The sequence below is a fragment of the Gavialis gangeticus genome, unplaced genomic scaffold (assembly GCF_001723915.1).
Source record: "Gavialis gangeticus isolate Ggan-Ray unplaced genomic scaffold, GavGan_comp1, whole genome shotgun sequence".
Classification (NCBI taxonomy): domain Eukaryota; kingdom Metazoa; phylum Chordata; order Crocodylia; family Gavialidae; genus Gavialis; species Gavialis gangeticus.
In genome coordinates this window covers 36,967,262-36,995,249 of record NW_017729033.1, presented here as the reverse complement: position 1 = coordinate 36,995,249, position 27,988 = coordinate 36,967,262, and the positions used below count along the sequence as shown (strand labels likewise).

The window sequence follows — 27,988 nt, the reverse complement described above, 5'->3', positions numbered from 1 at the left end:
ACAGCCCTGGTAAGGCTGCAAGCTGTTGCATAACTGGGATCTGCTCCTAAACCAGACAATTGCACATTCTACCATACACACATAAGGTAGGTAGGATGAACAATTGTTGGGATTGGGTATTTAGACCTGTGGTGCCATAACCATGTGCCAGCAGCCTTAGATATGTAAACATCTAAGCGCCACTTAGACATCTAATAGGTTTGCTCCCTTGTCTATACAGCATCCCTTTGCTATAGAACATGCCCACTGACCAGACAATCAGCAGATAGCAGAAATAAGAAGCATTTCCATGGGACTTGTTCTTGATCAAGAGCAAATCTCTGTTCCGTCGGGATAAGTAAATTTGTTTATATGGTCTTCTGCTTGGTGGCTTGTTGGGGTTTAAAAACAGACAACTGTGGCTGGATGAGACCTCAGGAGATCATCTAGTCCAGTACTTTTCAACCTTTTCTCATTTGCAGACTGCCAAAAATTTCAAATGAAGGTGCAGACCCCTTTGAATTACAAGTGTGACTTCGCATATTTTTGATTGACCATAATCATCTTCTGTGGACCCCTTAGATATAGACCCCCAGGGGTCCGTGGACCACAGGTTGAAAACCACTGATGTAGTCTAAACCCCTGCTCAAGCCATTCCATTCAAAACTTCCAAGGAGATTACATAACTTCTCTAGGTAGCTTGTTTCAATGTTTAACCACAATCATAGTGAGAAAGCTTCCTACTACCTAAACTAAATTTTCCTTGTTGCAATTTTAATATCCTTTGTCCTGTTCCCTTTGGCCCCAGAAGGTAGTCTATGACCTTTAAATACCTGAAGGATGGTTATAAAGACTATTATCAAACTTTCCCTCAATCTTCTCTTTGCCAAACTAAATAAGCTGTTTTTCCAACCTTTTCACACAGGTCATATTTCCTAGAGTCTGTGGTTTGATTGCACATTGTTTGAAAAGTCAGTTTCACAGTTACCCTTAGTTTAACAAGTCAGTTTCAGAGCAGTGCGTTCTGTGTGGGACAACACTCACAACTAAGGGCAAGATGGAAGCTTCCTGATTTTGATCACCAATGATACTGAAATAGGTGTCAACGGGCCAGGGCTAACATAAGCAAAAGATTTAAAAGCCAAGCAACCTGTGACCAAACTGGACCAGCAACCAGAGAACAGTTATTTGAATACTTCTGACTTTATTTTATGCAAACGTAAGGACTAAACAGAAATACAGATGACAGCTCCTGAGGCAGCACTGAAGGAGACCCAATAATGGAGCGGACAAGAAAGAAGGCTGTAGAAGTTGAGGAATATACATTAACCTTGAGTGTTCACCTGATATAATCCATTTATGTATGAAGTGTCACCTGAGAGGCTTAATGAAATACAATATCCAAGAACTACAGAGGCAGCTTGTGGCATTCAGATGGAAATATGGTGGAGGAGAGAAAAAAGATTGTATGAACAACTCAAGATTTGTAGACACTTGCTAATAAACCAAATGACCTGGAGAACTGACTGCTAGATAAAGATGGTGACCATTAGGACAAGGCAATGGAGGAGACTGGCTATAGAGGGATAGAGGATTGTAGCACTGGAGAATAAGGATTATATGCAAACAGAAAGAGAAGAAACAAAATTAGCTAGACCCACAAGGTAAGATGGAGACCGAAGAGTCCAAGAGACTGAAGAGGAACACAGATGAAATACTGAGGACTGCAGGAGTCAAAACAAGATGGAGTGTTTTGCAGAAAAAGAATACTAAGAAGAAAAGAATATTAAGAAGAGAATTGGAGAGTAAAGAAAAAGGCAAGTCTATGAGCCTTGTGACTCTTTTAGAAGAATCGACTGGCTGTCACCTGAGCAAATCCAGAGAACAGGATAGCATGCTGTCAAAAGAGATGAAAGGTGTCAGGGCCTCTGGACAGTCAGACCCAGCTGAGCAAGATGAACACCTTGCTGGGGTCGTTTGACCCCAGTACTCTTTCCTGCCATGGCAGGGGGTCAGACTAGATGATCTTCTCAGGTCCCTTCCGACCCTAGAAACTATGAAACTAAGCTCTTGAGTTTCCGTACCTGACCTTGATCCGTGGCTAATGTGACTGTCCCAGTTCTCTGAGACTGGACCGGCTGCTGAAAGCACCACTCAGCCTATTTAAGTACACTTGCAGCCTCAGGCTGCAGGCACAACTTGATAACAGCCTCAGTCTGCTCTGGCAAGCTTTAAGTTCACTACTGTCTCTAGTTCTCCTAGCTCCTGATGCAGCTTCAGCTTTCCCTGACCCTGCTCTTGGATCTTCACTGGAACTTGGCACCTGGCTGTCTGATTCTCTTGGTTTCTGACCTCATTTTGCACCCTGAACTATACCTCATGGAACTTAGCTCCAGTGTCCCAGACCCTAACCTGACAGCCTGGTAACCTGCACCCCTACCCAGCTGACTTCCTTGTTGCTCTCTGGGGACCCATCCCAGCTGAAATCTTACACAAGGTATGGACCTGTAACTGAAGATCACGACTGTGTTTCTTCATTTTAGGATAAATGACACTACCAAGTTTGCATTAGAACAGATTAAATATGATTCTGCCAGATCAAAAGGTGGCTCTCATGATCTTCAGTGGAATTCTTCTTTTCTTGGTCCATACAAAAGGAGGGTGACAGTTTAAAAAAATTAATGAAAATCAACAGGACTGGTGCTACAGATAAGGTTTGGGGATATGTGCACAGCAGAAGGCATTCAGAGAATGATGACACTCCTCAAATGCTGAACTCCTCTAAAGGACCCATGATACTAGACTTTTGGGATCAAGGCTGGTAACTAATAAGAAAAAGCTTTGAACCAAGAAATGGGGGAGAAATTTTATGGACTTCCCATGACTAAAACATAAGGTAAAGGAACACCAGAAGTAGGTGTAAAATGGTGATCCAATCCCTTTAAGGAGGAATGGTTAACACTTTCAAGAAAGTGTAGCTTTGCCATTGGGCATTTGGGTAAGCAGAAAGTATCCCACTGGGAGCTCCCAGAAAAGTATGTAAAAGGAGAAGGAAGCAATCTATGAAAGGAACAGCTTGCTGCAAGAAGGGGTCAAGCAGCTGTGTTGGGGCCCCAAAAAAGTGGGGATCCCTTCCTAGTGTCCAGGACAGGGCAGAGAGTGTTTTGCTTGTTTATTTAAAAGACCAAACTTTGCTTTAGTGGACTTACTGAGAATCTTCTCAAAGAACAAATTCCTCTGCAAACTAGCAGGCTAAGCAACCTTACAGTAGGAATTTGGATAGCCAGGAGAAAAAAAAAATTAAATCAGCTCATCTATTACTGAGAAGAACAATAGCCAGGCATCCAATATTGTTAGCAACAGCAGTATTCCATCTGGTAAGGAAACTGAGTGACATTGGGAACATTTGTAAATGAATGCAAAGAATATGAGCAACAAATTGGTAGAATGAGAACTACTTCTGTTGAATTTAAAATTGGCCCTTATGGAGGTAACAGAAACTGAATGGAACAGCACCCAAGTACTGCAATACTGATGATAAATAGAAATAAACAAAGATAGTTGAAAAGCATCTTACATTAATTATGTAATAAACAAAAAAGGAATAAGAAGAGATAGAATAAATCAAACATAACCTATTTAGGTCCAAACCACTCCAGATCCAAACATTGGACTGGACTGCCACAGATCCAATTATTTTATACGTGACAATTTTTCCTAAAAATGTCAGATAAGGAATTTTTGTCAATGTAATTTAAGCAATATAATCGGGTTTTTTTCAACTTTGAACTGATACTAAAACTTCACTCGCCTTTCTCCTTCTTTTATCTTGTTTTTCATTTCTACCTGTCAAGAGTCCTTGTATACAACCCTGTAAAGCCATATGCCTTCAATCTACCTCTCACTGGGCAAGTCTACACAAGATGCCAACTGTGCAGCAGACAAATAATACTACATGCTAGCGCATCACAGCATGGGCAGTGCTAATATGGTGCTGCACAGTTATTAGGCTACTGCACAGTAACTCTGGTTGTTACTGCACATTTATTTAGTACTTGCTAATAAAAGTACTAAATAAATGTGCAGTAACCACTGCACAGTAGTATCTTGCGTAAACGTGTCCACCGAGGAACTTTTTTGATACTCTGTATAAAGGATGCTACATAAAGTGTACTCTATTTTACTGCCTGAAACTACTAACTTTTATAGATTTAATTTAAAAATAAATCGAGGTAGTTAATAAACTTAAAAATATAAGGCTGCATTAAACTTGGAATGTTTTATGAAATCTGCTGACTATGGTTTAAATCAGTAATCAAATGATACTGAAGATCTTCAGATCTGATTTTAAAGACTAAATATATACATTTTTAAACATCTTTTCTAGCAACATAGAATTAACTTGCCAAAACATATCTACTATGGCACATACCTAGAAAATACACGGTTACATTTTTTAAATCTCAAATTCAGTTTTAATGTTAACCCATCTACCAACTATGTCAGCAATCCAAAAGAACGTAGTGAAAATACCTTATCTGTAAGAAGTTGGGCAAGATTTCGATGTTTTCTTGCTAGATATTGATCATATAACTGAGCCAGTTTTGCTGCCAGAACATGCTCACGACTAAAACAAGGATGATGGGTGAATATTAACCCAGAAATATCTATGTCCATTTGAAACTGGCCCTGAGGATCCCCAGAGCCAACAATATATTGGTTCGCAGGCATCAGTTTTATTGCCTGAAAGAAAAGAAAAGATTAAAATTGTATTGTGAGATTATTCTGAAAGATACATTAAACAATGGAAAGATGATCCCATGATAGGCAATAACCTAATAATTCTAATCTGTTTCAACAATACAAAATTCATAGAGGATTCATAGATGCTAGGGTCAGAAGGGACCTCAAAAGAACCATCAAGTCCAAACCCCTGCTAGTGGCAGGAAAAGTGCTGGGGTCATGTGACCCCAGCCAGGTGCTTTTCCAGTCTCCTCTTGAAGACCCCCAAGGTATGGAGAGCACCACCTCCCTTGGAAGCCTGTTCCAGATTCTGGCAACCCTAACCATGAATAAGTTATTTCTGATGTCCAATCTAACCTACTCTCAATCAGCTTGTGGCCATTGTTTCTGGATGTTCCAAGGGGCGCTCTGGTAGACACAGCATTACCTATTTCCTGCTGCTTCCCAGCCAGTGAATATATATACTACCACAAGATCCCCGCACCAGTCTTCTCTTGCAGAGGCTGAAAAGATCCAGGGACCTCAGCCTTTCCTTACAAGGGCTTCCCTGCAAGCCTCTAACCATATGAGTGGCCCTCCTTTGGACCCTCTCAAGATTGTCCACATCCCTCTTGAATTGTGGCGCCCAGAATTGGATGCAGTACTCTAGCTATGGCCTAACCAGTGTCACATACAGGGAGATCATCACCTCCCTGGACTTGGTCATGCACCTACTAATGCATGACGAAGTGCAGTTAACTCTGCTAACCGCTTAGTCACGTTGATGACACATTCATCTTGAAGTTGACAATGACTCCAAGATCTCATTCTGCTGCTATGCTGCTGAGAAGGTCATCCCTCAGCTTATAGGTGTGCTGGTGATTCCCTCTCCCTAGGTGCAGCACCTTGCACTTTTCCTTGTTAAACTGCATCCTATTGTTCTCTGCCAACTTCTGTAACCTGTCCAGGTCCTGGTTTGGTTTCTTCCCATCAGTGTGTTTCTTTGCCCCATAGTTTGGTGTCATCTGTGAACTTGAACAGAGTGCCTTCTATGACCTCATCCAGGTCGCTGATGAAGATATTGAACAGCACCGGCCCAAGGACCAAGCCTTGGGGGACCCCACTGCTCACATCTTTTGAAGCAGATAACGACCCATCCACCATCACTCTCTGGGTATGACCCTTAAGCCAATTTGCCACCCACCTGGCTGTGTAATCGCCTATGGCACAGCCATTCAATTTGTTTATAAGAATAGGATGGGGTACTGTATTGAAGACCTTCTTAAAGTCCAAGTTGTATCTTGTTTATCAAAAATCACGTCTGAGAATTCAGGGTTACAGATCCACAAACAACCCTTCCAGCCTCTTCCAAAAAAGCAGAACTCAATCTGTCCACCCATGGTATGAGTGAGCTAGCTAACCCCTCCTGGAAACCCTGCCAAAGTACTCCCAGGGTTAATTCTATCATTTAACTAGACTTGGCAGAATTCGATTTTCATTTTTTTCTTATAATTTTGACAGCTTGAAAAAAAAAAAAAAATCAACGTTCGTTATTAAAACACTTTTTTTTGCTTAAATTTCAATCGATTTTAATTTTTCACAGTCCTGAAAATTTGAGGTGCTGGGAGCAGACAGTTTAGTAATGACAATATACTGTTAAAAACAAAATCACATGTCAAAATATAAAAAGTAAATTTTTTATAAAAAGAAAGCAGCCCCTCTCCACCCCATGCCTAGCACCCCAGCTACTCACAGCCTGCCTGGTGCTGCCTGTGCCTGCTCTGGACATCCCCACATGGGTTGTGAGCACCTGCAGCGCAGAGCGCTGGCCATGGGGTGGGCGAGGGGCCACTTTTCTCCACGCAGGGAAGGACCCCAGGGAAAAGCTGAGTGTGGGGCGGGGGGGGCCGGAAGCGGCCCCTCCCCCGCCCCACGCTGCAGATGCTCACAGCCCGCATGGGGCTGTCTGCAGCGGACATAGGCAGCCCCACACAGGCTGTGAGGAGCTGCAGCGCGGGACACTGGGCATGGGCAGGGAGGGAAGTGGGAAATGTGGATGTTAATCCCTTCAGGCTGAGGAGGGTCTAGAACTCAAATTTCCCATTTCTTGGAAAGTCACCTTGCCACTAGGTTACTGGGCAAAAAGTAGACACTGCAATTCACTTAGGCAACTGTGCTAAGAAGCAGGGCTAGGATTGTGGATTCCAGGTGAACAGAAGCACCTAATATGGATCCTGAGCCAGGTATCAGACTCCTGAGACAGTGCGAGTTCCCTATGCTAAGCATTTTCTAGTGCCAGATGCATCTAATTCCACCTCCTCTTGCAGCAGAGGCTGGAAGACCCATTAGTAGATCCCTGGAACTGGACTGGATGGAGAATAACGTATTTGTAATTGGTCTGTAGGAGTAGCTAGTGGGCAATTCTGAAATCACTTCCAAAACTGCAGTCAGAAATATTCCCAAGAGGCAACTTAGATCATATACTAAAGTATCATTGCTTCTTCTCAATGCTCCAACAGAAGCATTAAAATATTAATGATTAGGATTTAAAACCTAGCAAAAACTGCTGAAAGGTTTAACTGTTAAGGAACAGCATTTTCCAAGCAGATGCACAGACAAGACAAAACAGATTTGTACTGAGTGAGGCATCAACTCATTAAACATCTGTGAGTGGCTGTGGGATCCTTGCACTTATCACATGTGAAGTTGGTGTCTAACTCCTGAATGTGATGCAGGATTCTTCCTGAGGTTTCTTCTTACTACTGTATATTAGGCTCTTCTTTCTTTAAAAGCTTCCACTCCACAATTAATCAATTGTTTTCCAGCGCTTTGATCTTCAGCAGTCTTCTCCCAATCATTTGGCTAAATGTTCATTGCCTTCACATCTCTCTTGCAAACATCTTTGAAAAGCTCACAAGGGTTCCTGCATGGTCTCCTTTGTGTAAAGAATTCTCCATACAAAATATCCTTAGGTATATGGTATAGCCATATCAGTCCAAAAATACACTTTATACACAAGATCTTGAGTTAGAAATTAAGTGTATGCATATACCACTTCAGAACTGTCAGAGCTCATGTATTAACTTTTGAAATGGAAATAATAATGGAGCTACCATTATTAGAATGGGAGAATAATAAACTCTTTTTCAGTTTCATAAGGTAATGAATGTAAAGAATGTATGGTATGCCTCAGTACAGCACTCTAAAGTGGTGTGGATATGCCACAATGTTCTCTTTCACGACACACACATTTACCTATATCTATACTGACTGAAATCAGAAGTTTCTGGGTCATATTCTAGGATTCTCAGTGCCTCACTAACTGGAACCATTCTAAAAATTAGTTTGTGATATATTGTGGGATCACTCGTTTGTCCTATCCACTACTACTGGACAAGCTGTTTCTGCTTCTGACTTCATTACTGCAGCAAGTTATAGATGGATTTAGTCTACAGGACAAAACCAGTTTGACACTCCTGAACTTGGGGGTGGCAAGGGAGTGCTATCTAAACAAGAGTTCAGCTACATGTGCTTAGGCTGCATCCTCACAAGGGGAACAAGTCTAAGCCTACCTTAACCAAAACAAGGATTTCAATCCATACCTCAGTCAGGCAGGTAAACACAAGTTCTCAGCACATACAAGTACAGGCTTATGGATTTGTAAGTGACTTGTAGGGGTGGAGATAAGCTAAAACATATATAAAAATACAGGATAAGGCTGCATTCCTACAATAAAGGTATTTATGGGTGTACAGTAATCCATACTAAAATGATGTCATAGTAACAGAATATACAAAATACCTTTCTATATACTGTTTCCAGTTCTGGTTTTATTCCTTCTTCCAATGAAAATATTGGAGGCCTTGTGGGAGATGGCTTAATCGGATTGGGCAATGCTAAGATATTGCCATCATCTCCAAACCATGCTTTCCCCTATGAATAATGAAGTAAAATTAATTTTTTTGCAATTTTTTTTTATCAGAAAATGACTTGCAAAATTACAATTATTTCAGAGACTGAGATCCCACTGTTTAGGAAACAGTTTGATTTTAATTCCTTTTCTTTTAAGAAGCTACCTAACAAAAATATAAAAACATGAGTAACTTATATGGACACCCTCCTCCAGGCTTTAGATTAATGGTTCTCAATCTTTTCAGACTCAAGACACCCCTTGATAGACTGAAGGCACCCTTCATTAGACTCAAGACACCCTCCCATAGCTGTAGAAGTGAACAGCACCCCATTTAAAAAAAAACTTACCTCTTTGGAGAGGGGCTAGGCAGTGGGGGCAAAGTTGTGGGGAAGAGGCTGAGCCTGCACTTATCTGCTTATCTCACCACACCTCAGATCATCCTTCAAAGGATCTTGCATCACCCTTGGGTACCCTGTCACTATGGTTGAGAATCACTGCTTTAAATGGTTCCAAGATAAAAATTTAAGCATATTCTGGTTTATTTAGAAGCTTCAAGCATCTGAAGGATCCAGACTGACCCCTGTCTATGTTGACAATTTTTTCAACACTGCACATGTTAAGAAAAATGCTAGTGTAGGAATTAAAATAGTGTATTTCCAGCCCAGTCTGGGCCCCCCCATGAGGGACCATGTGGCCCAGGAGAACCAGTGGAAGTTCTTGATAGGGCCTTCCTACTTCCCCTGGAGCTTTGTATTGGCAACAGCATTTGTAACCTTATTTGGGACACTCCTGCCTTCCTCCTCGCTTACTTCTACTGCGGACGGTGCTGCCTACCCCAGCCATATTCCTGTCTTGCTTCAGTCTTGCTCAAGCTTTTTACCCTTGTATCTTTTTCCTGCCTCATGGTTGCCTCGACCTCTGGCTTGACCTGAAGCATGAACTCATTTCAACCCCAGACTCATCTCAACATCCACTGGGATACCTCAGACTCAAACTGACACCTAATAATGTGACCTGCTTTGGCTTCTGGACTTCTGGTATTGTTGACCCTTGTCCAGGATGTACCCATGACAAATAACTATCGGACAAGAACAGTAGGCTATGCCTGAGGCAGCAAGTGAGCTACTGGCAGTATCCTGATGTGGAAGAAACATGTTATTTACAGGAACTTATTTAAAGAATTACATACGGTAAAGAACAAAGTTTTGTTGTTGCCCTTGCAAGGGTCTGGGACCTAACCTTGTGTGAAACAGAGTAAGTACATAGTGTTTCCAGGAGAACAGGAAGTGTGGCATCCCAAGAGATGGTTAGAAAGTTCCTGTTGCTTAACCCAGATTATCTCCTGGGGTGACACTTCCTGGATGCTCTATGTTCCCAGGAAGTCCTACTCTATGTCACATATTCAACCAGGATTCTGTACAAAATAAGACTTTTTTTATTCTGCCTTCCAAAAAACAAGGTGCGTTACACATGAGAAAAATGTATGCTTTATTTGGGGGTGTATTGTTTGAGAGAAAATAAGGTATATGCTTCCTTCAATCATAACAATTACTACAAGAATTTGACTAATTATTAGGTCTGAATCATGAACACTCCTATATAGATGACAAAGTACATTCACCATAAAATAAATATTAGCAATAATGTAACAGTAACTTACCTGCTCCTGTCTGATTATTCTATTTTCCAGGATGTTTTGATTAGAGAATGACACAGTGGGCCTTTCTCCTGTATAAAGACCCTCATCCTCAAGGTACCTTGGCTGCATGTTTGTAGGCACCTTCTGAGAAGCAGGCACTAAAGTACAAACATATCCAAATTTATAAGACTCATAACTGGAGATCTAAGCTTTGCAAAGTCCTATACTGTCTTCTAAACAACAATTGATAATTTGCTGCTGTAATGCACATACTTTGAAAGTGTTGAGACTGAAATGTTCCTTTTAATAAAAAGGATTATTAATTTTGTATGTGTATTATATATATGCATGGATAGATCCAAAGGGGGAGGTGCAGTGGCAGAGTTGCAATCCCCACACCATTTGATTCTTGCTCCAAACTTTAAAAATCAGCATTTCTATTCAGGCAGCACTGAGGGAGTCAACTGACTTCATATCTGATGTATTCTACCTGATTATTATTAATCTTTCTTCATTCCACAGGTGTTAACAACCCTTTCCTTTTTAATGCTCTTGATGTTCCACTATTGAAGAAGAAAGAATCATTTCAATTTTGCTATTTGTTAGACACCACCAGGAATGGGTTTCTTCTAATTCACAGTCCTACAGACTGTTTTTAACTCTACCTAAAATCTTTAATTCAGGTGTGTTAGTACCTCAAGTGTAGAAATGACTGACAGTGACGTACTGGAAGCACTCTCAAGAATGCAGGGAGGCTAGTTTGGAGTGGGGGGTGTTGTTGTTTTTTTCCCTACAAGTCATAATAAGCGACATACATTAAGCTATAATAACCACAGAACTAATGAGGCAATATAATTTGACTATGTTTTGCCTGGCTTGTGCTTTTTACACACAATATCTAATCTAACAAATCACTGCACAATAAAGTTCAGTACTGTTCAACATAAACTCCAATAAAGTTATATTAGCTTTTGCTTGGATCTTAAACTGAATAAAATAGTGACAGATCCCTCATGTATTAGTCAAGCTTTTCATTTCTGTTTAACTGAAGAAAAGGAGTGTCCCGTGTTATATGTGATGGTGTGCCACAACACATGCACTCCCCTTTTCCAAATTCTAGATCTGCCCATGTATATATGCATGTATGTATGTATACATAAAAGCACATGTATAAATAGGGACCTACCTAATTTGCAGCAGAAGTGGAGTGCACAGCAGCTCCTTCAATCTTGCAGGTTTCCCTATGTACCCCCCTCCCATCACTGATTGACAGAGGGACCCCACTGCTCCCCACTTGCTCCTGATCAGCAGGGAAGTGAAAACTGTGGTTTTAAATACGGTGCCAGTTTTGCCTCCCGCTACTGATTGGCTGAGGGGCCCGCAGTGGCCCTCATATATATCTGTTGACATAGTATATAGACAACACACACACAAGGAGCTCTCATTTCCATAAGCAGGACAGATCTTTAGCACAGCTTTATAAGAATACTTAGCATGCTTTGTACACATTAAACAATAATATATCATTACTGATAATACTTAAAGGGACTTCATTTTAGAGCAGTGGTTCTCAGCTTTTTTAGTATCACGGCACCCCTCAGAAATGCAACTTCTTAGTTTAACTTATTTTTTGATTACGGAAAAACAAAAGAATAATTTTTTCTGTTGCAAAAAACTCAGAGAGACCATAGCAGATCAGAATGGTTTTAACACTATGGATTCTTATTTGAAATCTCTGGGTTTATCTTGTTGACCTTGCTTGCACAACTAACAGTGCTATCACTGTGTGGCATTAATGGCACTCTTGAAAGGATCGCAAGACACCCCAAGGTGCTGTGGCACCCTGTTTGAGAATCCTGGTTAAGAAGGGTTACTTAATTGTTGCAACTGGAGTTACAATAATAATATAATGCTATCTAATAAGCAACAGAAGGGGGAGCCTTGTATACCTGTTCTCATACTGGGAATGAAGAGAACGTCTCTTTCCTTCTTCAGTTGCTCAGAATAGCTTTCATAACCTGCAGGTTTTACTACCAGAAAATCACTGACTGTCTGTTCTATTAGGAATAACTCATCTTCTTTAACAAGGTGATCCTCTTCATCCTATATTTCATATAAAGGAAAATTATTAGCTGGCAGTTGAACCTGCTCTTCTTTTTTTTAGTATTAAACGCTAAGCTGGAGAACATTAATGTCACCAGTTTGCATGCCAACAGAAAAAAAGCATGTCTTATTTAAGCTATCTTCTAGCTGTAAAGCACATTATTTATCTTCATACGCTGAAACGATCCAAGTCAACTTCATTATCCTCAAGCTGCCGCCAGACAACTATTTATTATTAAAATAAAATAAAATTCAGTTCATTTTAACAAAATGTTTAATGTATTAATAAACGTGTTAATTAGGGCCAGATTCTGCCATGCTTACTCATTCTAAGGAATATATTACTCAAGCAATCCTTTTGGAATGAACAGAAAAACTTGTGAAGAAAGATTGCTCGATCTGTTATCAACTTTGATCTTTTTACTTTATACCTTTTCATCTGGTTTTTACACTGTCTTGAAACAACCGCCTCTAATATTATTTCTCCGATCTCTTTGGTAAACCTTGAACAACTTTTGCACAAAGTCTATTGATTTTTTCACTTTACAAAGGAATGATTTTTTTCTCATTTAAGCCTATGAAGTTTTATTAGGCTTCTCTATCAAGAGCATTAATTATTTTATAAAACTATTAAGGAAGATGTATTTTGCTATTGGAGAAAAAGCACTAATGCAATGAAATCAGATTCTACTTAGTACCTGGGCCACAGGTTTGAAATTTTAAATGGGTTTATATTGACAAATAGTTGTATTTAATCTGTAATAATAGATACAAAGTATTAGCTATTAGTATAATTCAGGAAAACAAATAACAGGACATATTTTCAAAGCACTGAGGCATGAGAGTGATGCCATGTGGAAAGGCTGTCAAAATCTGAATGCAAATCTTCCAAAAATCCTACAGTTACTGGTTTTAATTAGAAAACAATTCAATTTATCAAAATGGATGCACAAAATTAGTTAGCATACAGTAACCTGGCTAAAAATATGTTCTCTGATACCATTTCATCATCATCTTGTTCCTCCTGATGGCTTATTTCAGATTCTTGTTCTTCCACCTCTTCCTCCCGATTGGATTCTCTATCTTTCTTGCTCTTGGTCTCATCCTTTATATTCTCTGGTTCAGGATCAAAATTGAATGTAAAAAAATTATATGCTTCCTCTGCAGAAGGAAAATCACTCTGGACCTAAGGTGAAAGGCCAACATTTACTTAAGATGCTTACAGCTGTTTTAGTAAAAATAGAAGTATTCTCACACAAAAATTACCAGGGACATTTATAAATAACATACTGTAGCATTTTAATTAATTTAAAAAAATAGGTCATATAAATGCTAAAACTGACTAAAATAAAACATCTGTTAACTAGTTTATATACCAAACTCTTTAACCTTTAATATATTTACTACATAATAAATGATTTATTGTAATGCTTTTAACATTAATTAGTTCAATTTTAGTTTGCTCATCTCTTCCAACACAAACATGCTTGTGAAAATCTCAAATACATCTTTTGTATTGTGGCTGTAAAAGCTATAGCCCTGCATGTTGAGAATAAAAAAATATATATAAATAGCAGTTTCTGGATAAATTCTGCCCGTAAAGGACAAAGGCAAGAAAAATACTCCTTTGGATGTTAAGGGGAACACAATGAGAACACTATTAATAACATTTTGTTGCCACATGCAAAGAAAAGCCTGGCTGATTTACCTATAGAGTTCAGTTTGCTGTTGTTCCATTTCCCTGCCAGCATCCCTTACCCATTATGATGAATAGTAACAACTGGATAATTCAGAATTATTTGCACTTCCCTTGGACGAGTGCATTAACCAGAGGTTATTGTTTTATTAAAAAAAAAAAAAAAAATCACTGAGACTGCCAAATGATGGCCTATGTTAGAGAAATTTGTCTGATAACCAATAAGAAATGCTATGGGCCCAGTTGCATCTCAATGACTGTTAGTTTTCTTTTTTCAGTCATTGTTGTTATTTTTTTCAATGTTACGGTTTATATTTGAATTGTAGGCATCTATTCTTAAATTGTGAATCTCTTAAGGCCTATAATAATGAGGAGGGTATTTTAAAAATTAAGGTCCCAAATCCTGCTGGCTGCTGCATGCAGAGTAAAGGCAACACAAATTAAAGAAAATGATCCTTACATGTGGCTTCTGCTTGAGTTTGAAAGAATCACGAAACTTTAATCTTGAAGGTATTTGGGGTTTGTCTTCTTGTATCTCCCTTGGTCCATCTTTATATGACTGCATATAAACAACTTTTTAGTTATGTGAGTTATTTAGACACCCAACAAAATGAAGACATTGACTAACTGAGCATACAGATAACTATTGTATACTGACAGTTAAAATTCTGGCTTTTCTATGCCATGCTGAATTTTCTACACAAGATCATTCAGGTGCAGATTTCAACATTCTTTTTAACCAGGATAATAGAAATTCTTTTTTGTTCATGCAATAATATACTGTAAAGATATCAGAAGCAAAATTTTATACAAGATGTTGTTTTTATATATTAACCTGAAAACTAGAATCTCTCTCAGCTTTCTAAAATTCCCCAAATCATAAACTTCAAAATATGAGTCATGCACATCCATGAAAAGAAAAACCAAAAAAAATACTGGATAAAATACTGGCTGCACTGAAGTCAATGGCAAAATTCCCACTGACTTCAAGTGAAGTCCTGGCTCCATTAAAGTCTAAACAAAGAAGTTTAAACTGAAAAATACTGAAACCCTGGACATAAAAATGGGCACCATAAATATTGAAAGAAAAAAACCCTGCAGTTTTTAGATAGTTGTAAACCATAAAATATTTTTCAGAAAAGCAGAGGGCTGTCACACACTGAACAATCCAAATTAACTAGGGCAAACATGAGGATATATTTTTTTCAAATGCGACAGTTATACCTGATTATGTGGTTTTGATACTGTATTATAGCTACTATGGTGACAGCAATTTATGAAAAGTATAAACGGAGAAGCAAAACATATTTGAGGTATTTCAAAATGAGCCCTATACGGAAGTTGATAACTATCAGTAAGCATGGATAGCACTTCCACAATTTAGTAAGTTGTCCACAAAAAGACAATACTGGCCTGGCAGCTAGTAAACACCCGTTTTCATCATTGTTTAAAAAAAAATATATACACATACACACACATACATACACACACACACATATGTGTGTATGCATGTGTATGTATATATTTTTTTAAAACATACACACACACGTACGCACGGACGCACGCACTTTCCCCCCAAACAAAGAAGTTTTAGAGTGAATTTACAATTTGATTTGAACCATGTTAAATTACACTCTTGAAAATTACAGTATAAAAATTTTAGGGAACTGGTAAAATATCCATTAACTTTTATGTTAGATATTTTTCTTTAATAAAAAAAGATTGTGTCCAACTAAAAAGAATTACGGTTAATACAAAATGCCGATAATGAAATACAATGCCTAAAAAGTGATTCAGAGCTGTTCAGCTGTTATAGCACTGTACCTTTACATAAAGCTTTAGCTTTATTTATATAACCTCTCACAGAAATTATATAAAGCTATACCATTTATACATAAAATGGTATCTTTAGTCAAAATACAGCCATATTTCAGATAATTAAAAAAGTTAAAAATGACAGGGACACAAAAATCTGGAATGCCTAATCACTGTGATAGATGCTTCCTTGCTAAAAGAACAGAATATTCGGTATTGTACATTATGGGCACTGAAAGCACGGATTGGGAAAGCTACTGTTAACTACCAGACTCTTTAAAAAGTGACAACTCCACCCTTTTGAAAGATAAGCTATGATACTGATCAAATGTAACAGGTGTTGAATATTTAATAGTTATGTTTTATCTTTGGTTTTTGCACTATGACACTATAGAACACATACTCACACCCTGTTTCTCACCTCTTCATGCAATACGGTTTCTGATTCCCTCTCTCTGAGGCTTTTTATACAGCGTGGTGGGAGACTGGGGACTTCTTGCAACAAAGCACTTTCTGCTTTAGACTGAGAACCCCCCCCCCAAAAGGTTTGGTTATGTCACATATAAGTAAATATTACAATCAATCCCAGCAGCTTCAAAGTCTTATTACATGTGAATATTGTGACACTCTTAACTATAGAATCAGCTTAAATGATTAAACAGAGCAACATTTTGCTACCCTTTATTATACATTAACTTTAATTCAGAAAAAACAATGATTGCAAAAAGGACCTTAACATTCTAAAATTCTGCATAAACATGGTAAAATCTGGCTTATAATACAAATAATAAGATTTTTTTCCAAACAACTGTAATTTCTAAGTTTCAAACAAGAATCAAATTAACTTTTTAGAAAATAATACAGAATTAGATATGGGGGCGGGTAGAACCCATGGATATAAAAAATAACATCCTTAGAGTACAAAAAGCATCTGTAACTCACTTTTGTGGAGCACTAAGTAAGTAAAATGTGGTAGATGCAATAAAATTTTTATAAACGCTTACCCTTGCAGCTTTTAATTTCTCTCTCATTCGTTCCCTAATGGAAAATTCAGCAAAGCTTGTTCTTGATAAAGAAGGAACAGGTGGCAAGCCTGAAACAGGGAAGTTACAATAATAAGTTTACTACTACAGTTCTTTGTGGAGGAATCAAGAAGTGTATAGTTATTTTAATAGCTTTTTACAGAATTGGAAAATTCCAATTTCTAACTGAAAGGCCCCATATGAAAAAATATGAAAAGATATACATGTGCTTTAACTTAATGAAACAAGTTTTGATTTCTATGTTTTCGACTAGCAATTGAAAGTCTTCAGTCCAGCTGGATCTACCTACCAAAATTAAAATTAATGAGAACTGACCTATCCAAAGTACTTCATATTTCCATTAAAGGAATGAAGCCGATGTGCTCTCATTTCCATTGATGGAAATGTTAAATGGGTTTGTAAGTAATTGATGGTGATTAAATAACATACTGAAAACTCCCAAAATAAACACTAAAGTTAGAGAGAAATGTTAGTCTTTACTCGAGTCAGTTATATTATTCAAATATAATAATGTTGAATCTATTACATTTTAATAATATAATAATACTGTAATGAATTAAAACCTTGATTTTTCTTTTACCATAACCCTAGAAATAATCTAGGTAATCATCTTCAACCTTTTCAAAATAAGATGAATAAATATATTACTATTAATTAAATTAAACAAACCAAGATTAATATATTTGCTGATCCCTGATTTTAGTATTCTTGTATACCATCTTCTGGCTTCTTCAAAGCTTCAATCCTGTTATGTCCTGTCATTGCCTTGTGTTACAGAATAATACAGAATCCCAGGGATCAAACTCATCTGACTGTGAGGCCCCCTGAAAGCTGGATCAGGACCCGCCTCCAGCAGCAGCTCTAGTTGGGGTCTGAGCTCCTGTGTCAGCACAGGGAGACATCAGGACTAATGAAGACATCACTGATCCTGCCACAATCAAATGCATCTCCAAAGGTGCTCCGTACCCTAGAATCCAGCAGCAAGCCCCACCTGCACTCATCTTTAGGAGCCCCACAAGTCAGATAACATGACTCCACAGGGTGGATCTTTGATACCTGCACAAAATAGGGATGGATGCTTGTGGAGATATATACTTAACTTCAGTTCATCTGCACTCCCATTAGCTTCACTTACGATTAAGCCATGACATATTGACAGATCTAGGACTTTGAATGTTCAGAATTAATTCCAGTAGTGTTGGGGTGATGTTGGCTGGAGAGAAGCTGAACTGGGAGGGGGGTGGCCAGGCCCTGCCAGCCCACCAAGTATGACTGGGGAAGAGTTTAAACCCCTACTGTGGCCTGCAAGGACCTAGCTGGGGTGTGCCTGGAGGGGGAAGGGAGAAGCAGCCCTTTCCAGGTTTGTTCCCCAGTGGCAGGGGGCATGGCCAGCCAGGGCCTCAGCAGTGCCTCAGGCTCAGGTAGAAGGGAGGGAAAGGAATTAAACACCCTCCCTCCCCTCCACCTGAGCCCAAGGCGCTGCCCAGGCCGCCAGCTGGCCACAACTCCTGCAGCTCAAGCAGCCAGCGGAGGGGAAAAGCTGGCAGACCCCAGCTGGGGTCCCATGTCAGTGAGAGGGGAGGCAGGGGAGTTTAATCCCCCTCCCTCCCAAGCCCAAGGCGTTGCCCAAGCTGCTGGTGGGTCACGCCCCCTGCCACTTGAGTGGCCAGCAGGGGGGTCCTGTGCAAGTGGGAGAGGGCAGGCAGGGGGTTTAATCCACCTCTTAAGCAATCCCCTGTCCCATGGCCCAACCCCCTCCAGCAGGGAAAATCCTGCCATGCCCCCACCAGGCAGACTGGGCTGGGTCCCCAGCTGGGTTTCCTACCGTCACCCCCTTGTCAGGCAACCCTCAGTGCTCTGGCTACAGAACAGAGGGGCAGGGCCAACCATGCTCTGCTCGAGCAGACAGCACAGCCCAGCCCAGGCCTGCAAATCATCCTGGGATGCTGGGGGACTGTGGATTTAACTTGTACCAGGAAGGGGTCAGGGACAGAAGTTTCATAAACTGGTTTACCTAAATCAGTTAAGTCTGATGCTACATTCAACCAGGTTTATCGTGAACTAGTTTCAGCCATTTCGAAACTGGTTTACGTGCACTGAACTACTGTTCTGTTAAAGGTTTAAACCAGTTTCTGATCATTTCAAAGTAACTTCTGTCCCTAACCATAATGTCCAGGAAGTATGCAAGGGGCAAGAATTCTTCTGGGTGGTATCTTTGTCTATACCAACCATACACATGGGCCAATAAAAAAAAAAATAAAGTCATCCACAAGATTTTTGCCTCTTACAGAGTTAAAGCTGAAGCACAGTTAGAACAGCAAAGATCAGAAAAACAATCATTTTTACACATCCACTTTTTGTATTTAGCCATATCTGTTTGTTTTAACTGAACTCTATCATAGAATCTTAAATAATTTTAGCACTAAATTCCAACATAATGATGACAGTAAGATAAGAATCTATTCTGACTCAAGTATGACCAACAGAATTGTTAATGAACTTCCGATTTCAACTGTCCCATCAAAGTCAGAGTTTCAGAGCTGAAAGTGAGGACAAGACTGGACAATAAGAACCTCTGTAACTGCTGATGATGCATAAGACACTGATCAGGAAAGAACAGTTTGACTTTTAGATTGCAAATTCAGCTCGTGTGACTGGAAGTTAGAAAAAACTTTAAAGTGAGGGATTTTCTTTGAACTTTTTTTTGAAAAATAAGAAACACCATATAAATATGAAATTAGCAAAACAGGCACAAAGCAAGGTTTCCTTTCCAAATTTTAAAACAACAGCTTAGGAAATCAGTCATCAGGCAACTATAAGACATGAATTTCAAGTGGTTTAATACTTGTAAAATTGTTTCCAGGGGCAAATGCAGGGGCATGCACTGGTATACTTGCACTCCCCTTTGATTCCTGCTCCACCCAAAGTTTAAAACCAATTGCCTGAGAGGTAGCAGCATTTCTAGTGAAGACAGTGCCAAAGGAGTCCCTTGACTTCATGATTCATTATCTACCTGATCCCTTGTAAACTCTTAATTCCACTGGTGTTAATGACCCTCTCCTTTTTAATGGTCTTGATGTTCCACCAATCAACCTATACTTTCTTCTTCAATCCTGCTGTCTGCTAGCTACTCCTGGTAATAAAGCTCCTATTTCACAGCCCCACAAATGGTTTTTAACTCTTTCCAATGAAGTTGTATTTCTTTTTGCTTCAACCTTAAACTGCATAATGAAGCCCTAAGTCTCTAGAATATTAGTAAAGCTTCCAGTTAATTTTTAACTGGAAAAAAAAAAAGTGTGCGCTGTTTTTATATGTGATGATGCACTACATCATCTGTACCCCCTTTTTCAAAATTCTACATCCGCCAACAGTTGTCTCTAATATTGATAAATATTTTTGTACTAGAAGGTACATCCTGTGGCAAAAAAATTTCTAAATTTGCAGTTCCAGGAAAGCTCATCTTTAACACTGAGGCACAATTTATAGCAGTGATTCTCAAACATAGTGCTAGGTGCACCTTGTACCACTGCTACATATCCCTGGGGAATGCCTACGCCACGCGCACTTTGGTGTGCAGCTAGTTACACCGAATGGAGTAAGGGAGGCTGGGGGACCAGGGGTCAAAAAAAACCTGCGGGTAAAAAATTTGGAGCAGCGCATGCATGGGCAGCACTCCCTTGCAGCACGGAAAACACTGAACTACTGACTGCATGGTATATGATGCCATAGATGTGTTTGCGGCACTACATACCGCATGGCCGCGTTTGTCTGGATGTGCCCAGAGATTTCAAATAAGAATCCAGAGTTTCAAACACACTTCTAGCCTATTATGGTTTTTGTTATTCTCTGCAACAGAAGAACTGCTCTATTGTTTTTTCAGTCAAAAAGAGTGAAAGCCAAGAGCTGGCATTTTCCAATGGGGACCTTGAATCTAGAAAGGCTGAAATTTCTTGAATCTAAAAAGGTTGAGAAGCACTGGCCAAAGGAAGTAATGCCCTATTCTGATCAGAGAAAAAGGGTATTCACTAAAAGACAGCTGCTGGAACATGCAAGATGCAAGCCTGTCCTAACTGAAGTCAGAAGGATTTTTTTCCCATTGATTTCAATGGAGCCAAGTTTTTAAACTTAGTCCCACAAAATGTCTCCATGTTAAAAATTAAGTCCATCTACATTCTTCCCAGTTTTACACGAAGTCTTGTATACTTGTTCTGTTAGCTGATTACAGCATATTTACTGGGTCAGATCCCAAGGAGGAAAAAAAGTGTTCCAAGTGATGATTATAGCATTAAGAGCCCTATTCAAAATATACTGCAGTGTACAAATAGCCAAAAAACCCCAAAAATAAAAACCCTCTAAAGAGAGAATACCAAATTCACCAGTAAGGATCAACAAAAGATTTTTGAAACAGTATTTCTCAAGCAACTGGTCACAAGCCCAAATAGTAAAAGACAATTAGAAGTGCCACAAGGCATCGAAAAGTTTCAGTCTTAACACAAAGAAAGCCTCGCTCTCCATTTCCTTGGAAGGTCGAGTATTCCCTGCAATCACCACCTCAAAATGCAAAGATTTTATAAATGTATCATTACCCATGATATAGTACTTATTTTTAATTTTATAGCAATTACAGGCATGGCAATTATTTTATTTTTACTTCTAATAAGAAGTCTCCAAGCCTGAAAAGCTGAGATACACTGGTTCAGATCACTGAACTGTTGGATGAAAAGGGGCTTTCTAGTATAAATCTTTGTTTCCTAAAGGTTTTGGCATCTCTTCTGATATAACTACTTTTGAACTGAATAAATACACAATTTTTTTATCCCAATTTATTATGGTTCCTGGTCCATATATTATATAGCATTTTTTCCTACCACTTTACACATCACATCTTCAACTGTAGGTTCTTTGCAGTAAACACCATTTATACTGCATATATACACACGCAATGTGGTCTTGTTTGGGGCTACTGCAAGAAAAGTATTAATAATTCTTCAGTAGATTTCCACAGTGTAACTGGTGGTAGGATTTAACTGTCTATATCACAAAGCTGAAGGAGATAGTGTCCATGGCCCAACCCTGCATACATACAGACTGAAAGAATATTGAAGCTTGACATGGAGGTCTATTGTACATGATAGACCCAAGATTTTTTTGTATAGATTAAAGCATATCTAGCCATTGAATAGGTTGGACAGCATAGATAGGAACTTACCAAAATTGCGATTTCATGTATTTTGCAAAATCTGGCATTGTCTGCAAAATCTGCAAAATAGGTGGAGGGAAAAAAAACAAACAAACAAACAAACAAAAAAACCCAAAAAGCTTACTAAAAATCAAATGCTGGCTTTCCAGAGGGAGGCAGCAATCTTCAGGGTGCTGTGGCATCGAACCAGGGCAGAGAAGGGAAAGCAGGGGGGCCTGTTCGAAGGGCTGCCAACAAGGTGGCCGCCGCCCTGACCCTCACTGCCAATTGGCTGTGAGGGCTGCATGTCATGTGGCCCTGTCCCTGTCCACCAATCAGCAGTAAGAAGTGGGGCCACAACAGGTAGCCCTCACAACCAATCGGTAGCAAGAAGTAGGGCCATTGGGGCGCTTTGGCAAGAGATGTGGGAGGCCTGCCACACTTTACCCACGAAATGGGTGCTGGACAATGCATTCTGCCCATAAAATTGGGGGGCAGTAGTCCTGAAGGTCCATAAGTATAGGTAATATTTTCATTCCATGATATGTCTGAGGATATACAAGTCTCATTCTGTATGAGTTCACACTTCAAAAAAACTTGCTATAAAAGGTCTGTGAAATTTTATAATAGAAGATGCATTGTGTTTATATAAGGAAGATCCATGGGGAGAACACAGTACAGCCAGTAATTGTTCTCCTGTATGCCTGGCCACCAGTCTCTTGCTCCCAGCCAGAGAAGCATGCAAAAAATCATCCTCTGCAGCCCCAGGGCTGAACAAAATGATTCCCTATGTGCCTCTCCACCTCCAGAAATTGCCAATGATGGCTACGCATCTCTTGTGGAAGAGTATGGGACTCGGAAGAGCAGAGCAACGAAATGAAGTACTTCCAAATAGCTGCTCTTTCATCCAGGGTTGTCTTTGAAGGTAAGTACATCTTTCTGCTTGCCACCTAAAGCAGCTTCAAATGTTAACATCTGTCCAGGGCCCTACTCTTGTTGCAATTCCAGAGTTTACCTGATGTTTTTCAGCTATCCTTTTCCTGCCCCAGCTTCACCCCTCACTTAAACAAGATTCTATTCTGCACCTTGATAAGTAACTATTACCTCTTTTATCCCATGGCCAACAAGCCAGTCCTTATGCTGGAAAATGACTGTCACACAAAAAGGGCAGAAGTTTTTTTAGCTGAAGTTTTTTCGAGATCTCAGACTTTTCTTTGAACAGCTGTGAACACTGACATTTTGAGTAAACAAGTTTCCTAGCTATCTCCAATTATACCACTGCATTACTAGTCAGTTCTTTGAGCCAAACATTGCTCTGCTCTTCTTTCTTTTGGAAAAAAATATTACTTGCCAAAGCCTAAGTAAAGGGTGATTTAAGATTTATATAAAAAGGACTGCATTGTTTTTAAAAGGATGTAAAACTGAAAAGGCCAGAGCATTTGGGAGGAGTATGTAATTCAGTAAGATTGATGATAAACTGAGAATATGATCCAAGATTATTATAATGTATCATCTGTCAGTAGAAGATATATAGAAGACCCACTTTAAAAACCATGTACAGGCTACATGGTATACCAAACTCAAGGTAAAAATTAAATTCTAGGATTAAATTGGGTCATTTAAAAGGAAAATGTGTTGTCTGTAGCATTGTGATTAAGAATTATGATCTCCAAAAAGGATATATTAAAACTTTGTTTGACTCTGCCTCCTTTAAACTATGGTGTTTACTAAGCAGGTATACAAGGAGAAGCATTCTTCACACTTGGAAATTTTTAACATGACATTATTATTTGCTCTGAGACATATCAGCTTATAGAAGTATGCACTGCTCCAATGGATCAAAAGCTTTTATACTTCAGTTCTTCACTAATTATGGCCAATGCAAAAAAAACCAGATAAAAACGTGATTTGGAAACCATAAGAAATTGGTTTCCCTGAGCCAAACAAAGTTAGACCGAGTAGTCTAGGCTTGTAAAATTGGCACCAAAGCAATCCTTCAACATTTTAGGTACCTAAAAATATATGTTCAGTGATCCAGAAAGGCATATTTTGTGACTGTATCACTTGCCTGATACAAAGGGGGTTTCTAGGTTTTTGCCCCCTCCTCTCTATCTAATGGGAAACATGTTTTTAGTTTGTTTTTTTTAAAACTCAGTCATGGTAAAATTGATTTAAACACTTTAATTGCTACAGGATGGAATATACAAGAAAGGTTTCTAATCTCAAATCATGTGATTCTTTGCCAAAAGTACCATATACAATTATTTTAATTAATTTCAGTTGTCTCTCCATGTAGACAGCATATTCTCATCCACAAAACAAGACCTAGGAGACAAGTAATTGGTTCATACAGAAAGACAACAAAACACGCAGAAATCATTATTGTGAAGAATTTGGGTATCAGTGAAAGCAATGCACTATGTAAACATTAGAATAAAGCACTACTTTCAGGCTGTCTGTATAATTATTAGCCAACAATTTTTTAAGCAGCAGTTTAACTTACAAAATTTCAGCTCCAACTATAATTTTTTTGGAACTTACAAGTATTAACATCACTCAGTATACCCAAACAAGGTTCTTTAACACAGTGCAGGGAAAGGGTGGGCTGCCTGCAGTGCATTGGGACTGGAAGCTGCACCAGGCTCTTCCCGACCAGAGCTGGACCTGGGCTGTGCTTGGGGTGGGCGGCAGCAGCACTGGAAGGAGGGCTACGGTGAAGTTTGAGGTAGCTGTAGCCCCCCCCCCCCACTCCTGTAGCCACCACCTCCCAACACCTCTCCTACCCACCCCAAAAAGCAGCCCAGGCTCAGGCCCCACTAGGAAGAGCCCGGCCCAGTCTCCAGCCTCAAGTGCGCAGCAGGCAGCCCACACTCGCACCACGTAGAGATACGGGGGGCACATACACCCTGTGCATCCCCCAAGGGTGCACACAGCCACGGGAGCTGGCCCCCCTCACCCCCTGCGGACTAGCCATGGCTGTCCCACGTCCTGGCCCAACTGCACAGCACCTACCCCAGCCCCTGCCTCAGTCCCTCCTCACCACTGGGACCTTGATCTGCCAACTCCCCCCAGCTTCTCGCCCCTGGCAGCTTGCATGCTGCTTTCCAAGCTGCCAGGCTGCATATCGACAATCAGTATGGGCTAAAATGAATGGTTAATAAATTGGCCATTGGTATCCATCCAAAAAATTCTTTAATTAGTGCACCCCTATTTAACACTCCCTCAATACAGCCAATACATTTATAGACTTCAAGGAAAAACTATTTAAAACATTTTATGATGTTCACAAGTCAAAACCATTTTTGTACATGCATACGTAGAAAACATTTAACAGACAAGATACTGTTTGAAAACTAGGATAATTTGACGTATCTTTTTCATTAAGTAAATGGTGCTATTGATTTCTACGATGCATTACAAAAGATAAAATATAAAACCAAGCAAGATTTATGCTAGATTATTGGGGCATTTAAGAAAATTATAGATAAGTAAACTAAACTGTTTGGGAACACACACTTTTCATTTTATTTCAACATTTAGTCCCCACAACCAGCAATTATGTTATTATTTGAAGTATAAAACTACCACAGTATGTGCAATGCCAATTAATACTTTAATCAAAGCTATTTTACAAAGTTGTGTTACATTAAGCTTGTAGCTTACATTAAACAGTGGATAAGAAACACAAGCAGTCATAGGAGCACAGAGGACCAAGATTCCACTTTCCAATCTTTACCAGAAAAGGTGGACAACCACAGCAACACTCCCAGCTTCTCCTCCTTTTCTCAACTTTCAAAAGAAAAAGTAAACCAACACTAAGGAACGGGCTCATGTTCTGGGTCCCAACTAGACAAGGTACTACATCCTAGACCCAGGTGTCTTGGTTCCAGAGTAAGGCAGCATTTAAGTGATCTCTTCTCTGAAATACTTCCCTGTATAATGTGTGTGGAGTTTTGGATGGCCGTTCAGAAGAACCTAACTCTCCTGCCCATGTATCACTTCTACACTTAGTACTGTAATTCACTCCAGGCCCAAATGCTTCAGAATTAGGCATCTAAGGCCTTTATAAACCTAAATTGCTTAAAAGTATTATTGATTTTTCAATCTTTGCTTATTTTCTTACCTCTTGCACTTCTAACCCCATCCAAACTTTTTTTTGTAGCTTCTCCTTTCCTAGCATTTAAGATCTCTTTTCTTTTCAAGTTTTTGCAAGCCAAGAAGTTTTGAAACTATACAAAAGAAATGAATACACAAGGCTTTGGCCTGCAGGTGAGAAATATCAGGTGCCTGTACACACGGGGAGCCTGCTCCAATGCTCTGTAACTACAGTGTATCAAGCAGACTCCATTAATCGAGTGTGCTGGAATATGGTAATTATCATACTCCAGCAGCCTCCCACATTTTGTGTATCAGCGCCCCCACACTTCAAAATGGCGGATGGGGTGCCACATTCAGTTCAAGCACTCCTACCACCATTTTGAAGTGTGGGGATGCCAATAAACAAGGCACTGTGGCGTTTTAATTAGAGCAGCTCTTGGAGCTGCTCTAATTAAAGCACTGCCCCCGTCAACCTCCAGAACATATGTAAAAGTGCCCACAGAGGTCACAAAATAAATCAGACGCACAAACACATTTAAAAGATCCTAGTTCGAATCACAGAGAAAATAATAAAGCATTCTAAATGAAATAATGATGCAGGAAAGATTTCCCAACGTTTTGGTCCTCCAGCATGCTCAAGAGAATAATAAACAGATGCTGGGATGTTTCCTTGAAACATTTCCTATTTGCAGCTGTTCTCTATTCACTTGTTAGTCTGTCTGAGTAGTGAATTAAAATATAGCCAATTCCTTGGGGTTAAGAAATCAGTCCAGGATCCAAAAGAATATAAAATAAGATTAAAGGTAAAAATGACAGATTTCTGTTAAGGGACTATTTTTAAAAAAGTAACTAAGTGTTGGAAAGACTCCTTTGGATAAAATGAAAGCTTTGTTGAATGATGTTCATAGAATCATAGAAAATTAGGGTTGTAAGGGGCCTCAGCAGGTCATCTAGTCCAACCCCCGACTCAAAGCAGGACCATCCCCAACTAGATCATCCCAGCCAAAACTTTGTCTAGCCGGATCTTAAAAACCTCTGAGGAGGAAGATTCCCCCACTCCTCCGGGTAACCTGTTCCAGTGTTGTACTACCCACCTAGTGAGAAAATTCTTCCTAGTATCCAACTTAAACTTCCATTGCTTCAACTTGAGACCACTGCTCTTTGTTTTGTCATATGCCACCACTGAAAACAGTCTAGCTCCATCCTCTTTCAACACCCCCTGCTCCCTTCAGGTAGTTGAAGGCTACCATTAAATTCCCTCTTAATCTTCTCAAAACTAAATAAGCATAGTTCTCTCAGCCTCTCCTCATAAGTCATGTCCCCTAGCCCTCAAACCATTTTTGTCACCCTCCACTGGACTCTCCAATTTCTCCACATCCTTTCTGTAGTGGGGAGCCCAAAACTGAACACAGTACTCTAGATGTGGCCTTACCAGTGCTGAATAGGAAGAGAATACCTGGACCTGGACCTACTGGCAATACACCTACCAATGCAGCCCAGTACGCTATTAGCTTTCTTGGCAACAAGGGCACACTGCTGGTGAATATTTAGCTTATTGTTCACCGTAACACCCAGGTCTTTTTCTGCAGAGCTGCTGCCCAGCCAATCAGCCCCCAGCCTGCACTGGTGCATGGGACTGTTCCATCCTATACATAGGACTTTGCACTTGTCCTTGCTGAACCTCATGAGATTCTTTTTGGCCCAAACCTCCAATTTGTCTAGGTCACTCTGAATCCTAGCCCTACCCTCTAGCATACCTACAACTCCCCCCCCCCCCCCCCTTGGTGTCATCTGCAAACTT

The 27,988-nt window shown here is 39.7% G+C and overlaps 1 protein-coding gene across 3 annotated transcripts in view; it reads right to left on the bottom strand.

The window, feature by feature from the left end:
• CC2D2A (coiled-coil and C2 domain containing 2A) overlaps nucleotides 1-27,988 on the bottom strand; it is a 146,650-nt gene that overhangs the window by 106,750 nt on the left and 11,912 nt on the right. For 2 of the 3 annotated variants that reach the window (XM_019525932.1, XM_019525934.1), the window contains exons 2-9: nucleotides 16,872-16,960; nucleotides 16,289-16,390; nucleotides 14,513-14,611; nucleotides 13,357-13,542; nucleotides 12,203-12,356; nucleotides 10,275-10,411; nucleotides 8,503-8,634; nucleotides 4,513-4,722 (exon numbers count right to left, since the gene is read on the bottom strand). In XM_019525932.1, the coding sequence (XP_019381477.1) occupies nucleotides 4,513-4,722; nucleotides 8,503-8,634; nucleotides 10,275-10,411; nucleotides 12,203-12,356; nucleotides 13,357-13,542; nucleotides 14,513-14,611; nucleotides 16,289-16,390; nucleotides 16,872-16,960 (1,109 nt within the window). Of the gene's footprint in view, nucleotides 1-4,512; nucleotides 4,723-8,502; nucleotides 8,635-10,274; nucleotides 10,412-12,202; nucleotides 12,357-13,356; nucleotides 13,543-14,512; nucleotides 14,612-16,288; nucleotides 16,391-16,871; nucleotides 16,961-22,119; nucleotides 22,168-27,988 lie in introns of those variants that run through there. The other variant, XM_019525933.1, reaches the window with a different exon arrangement.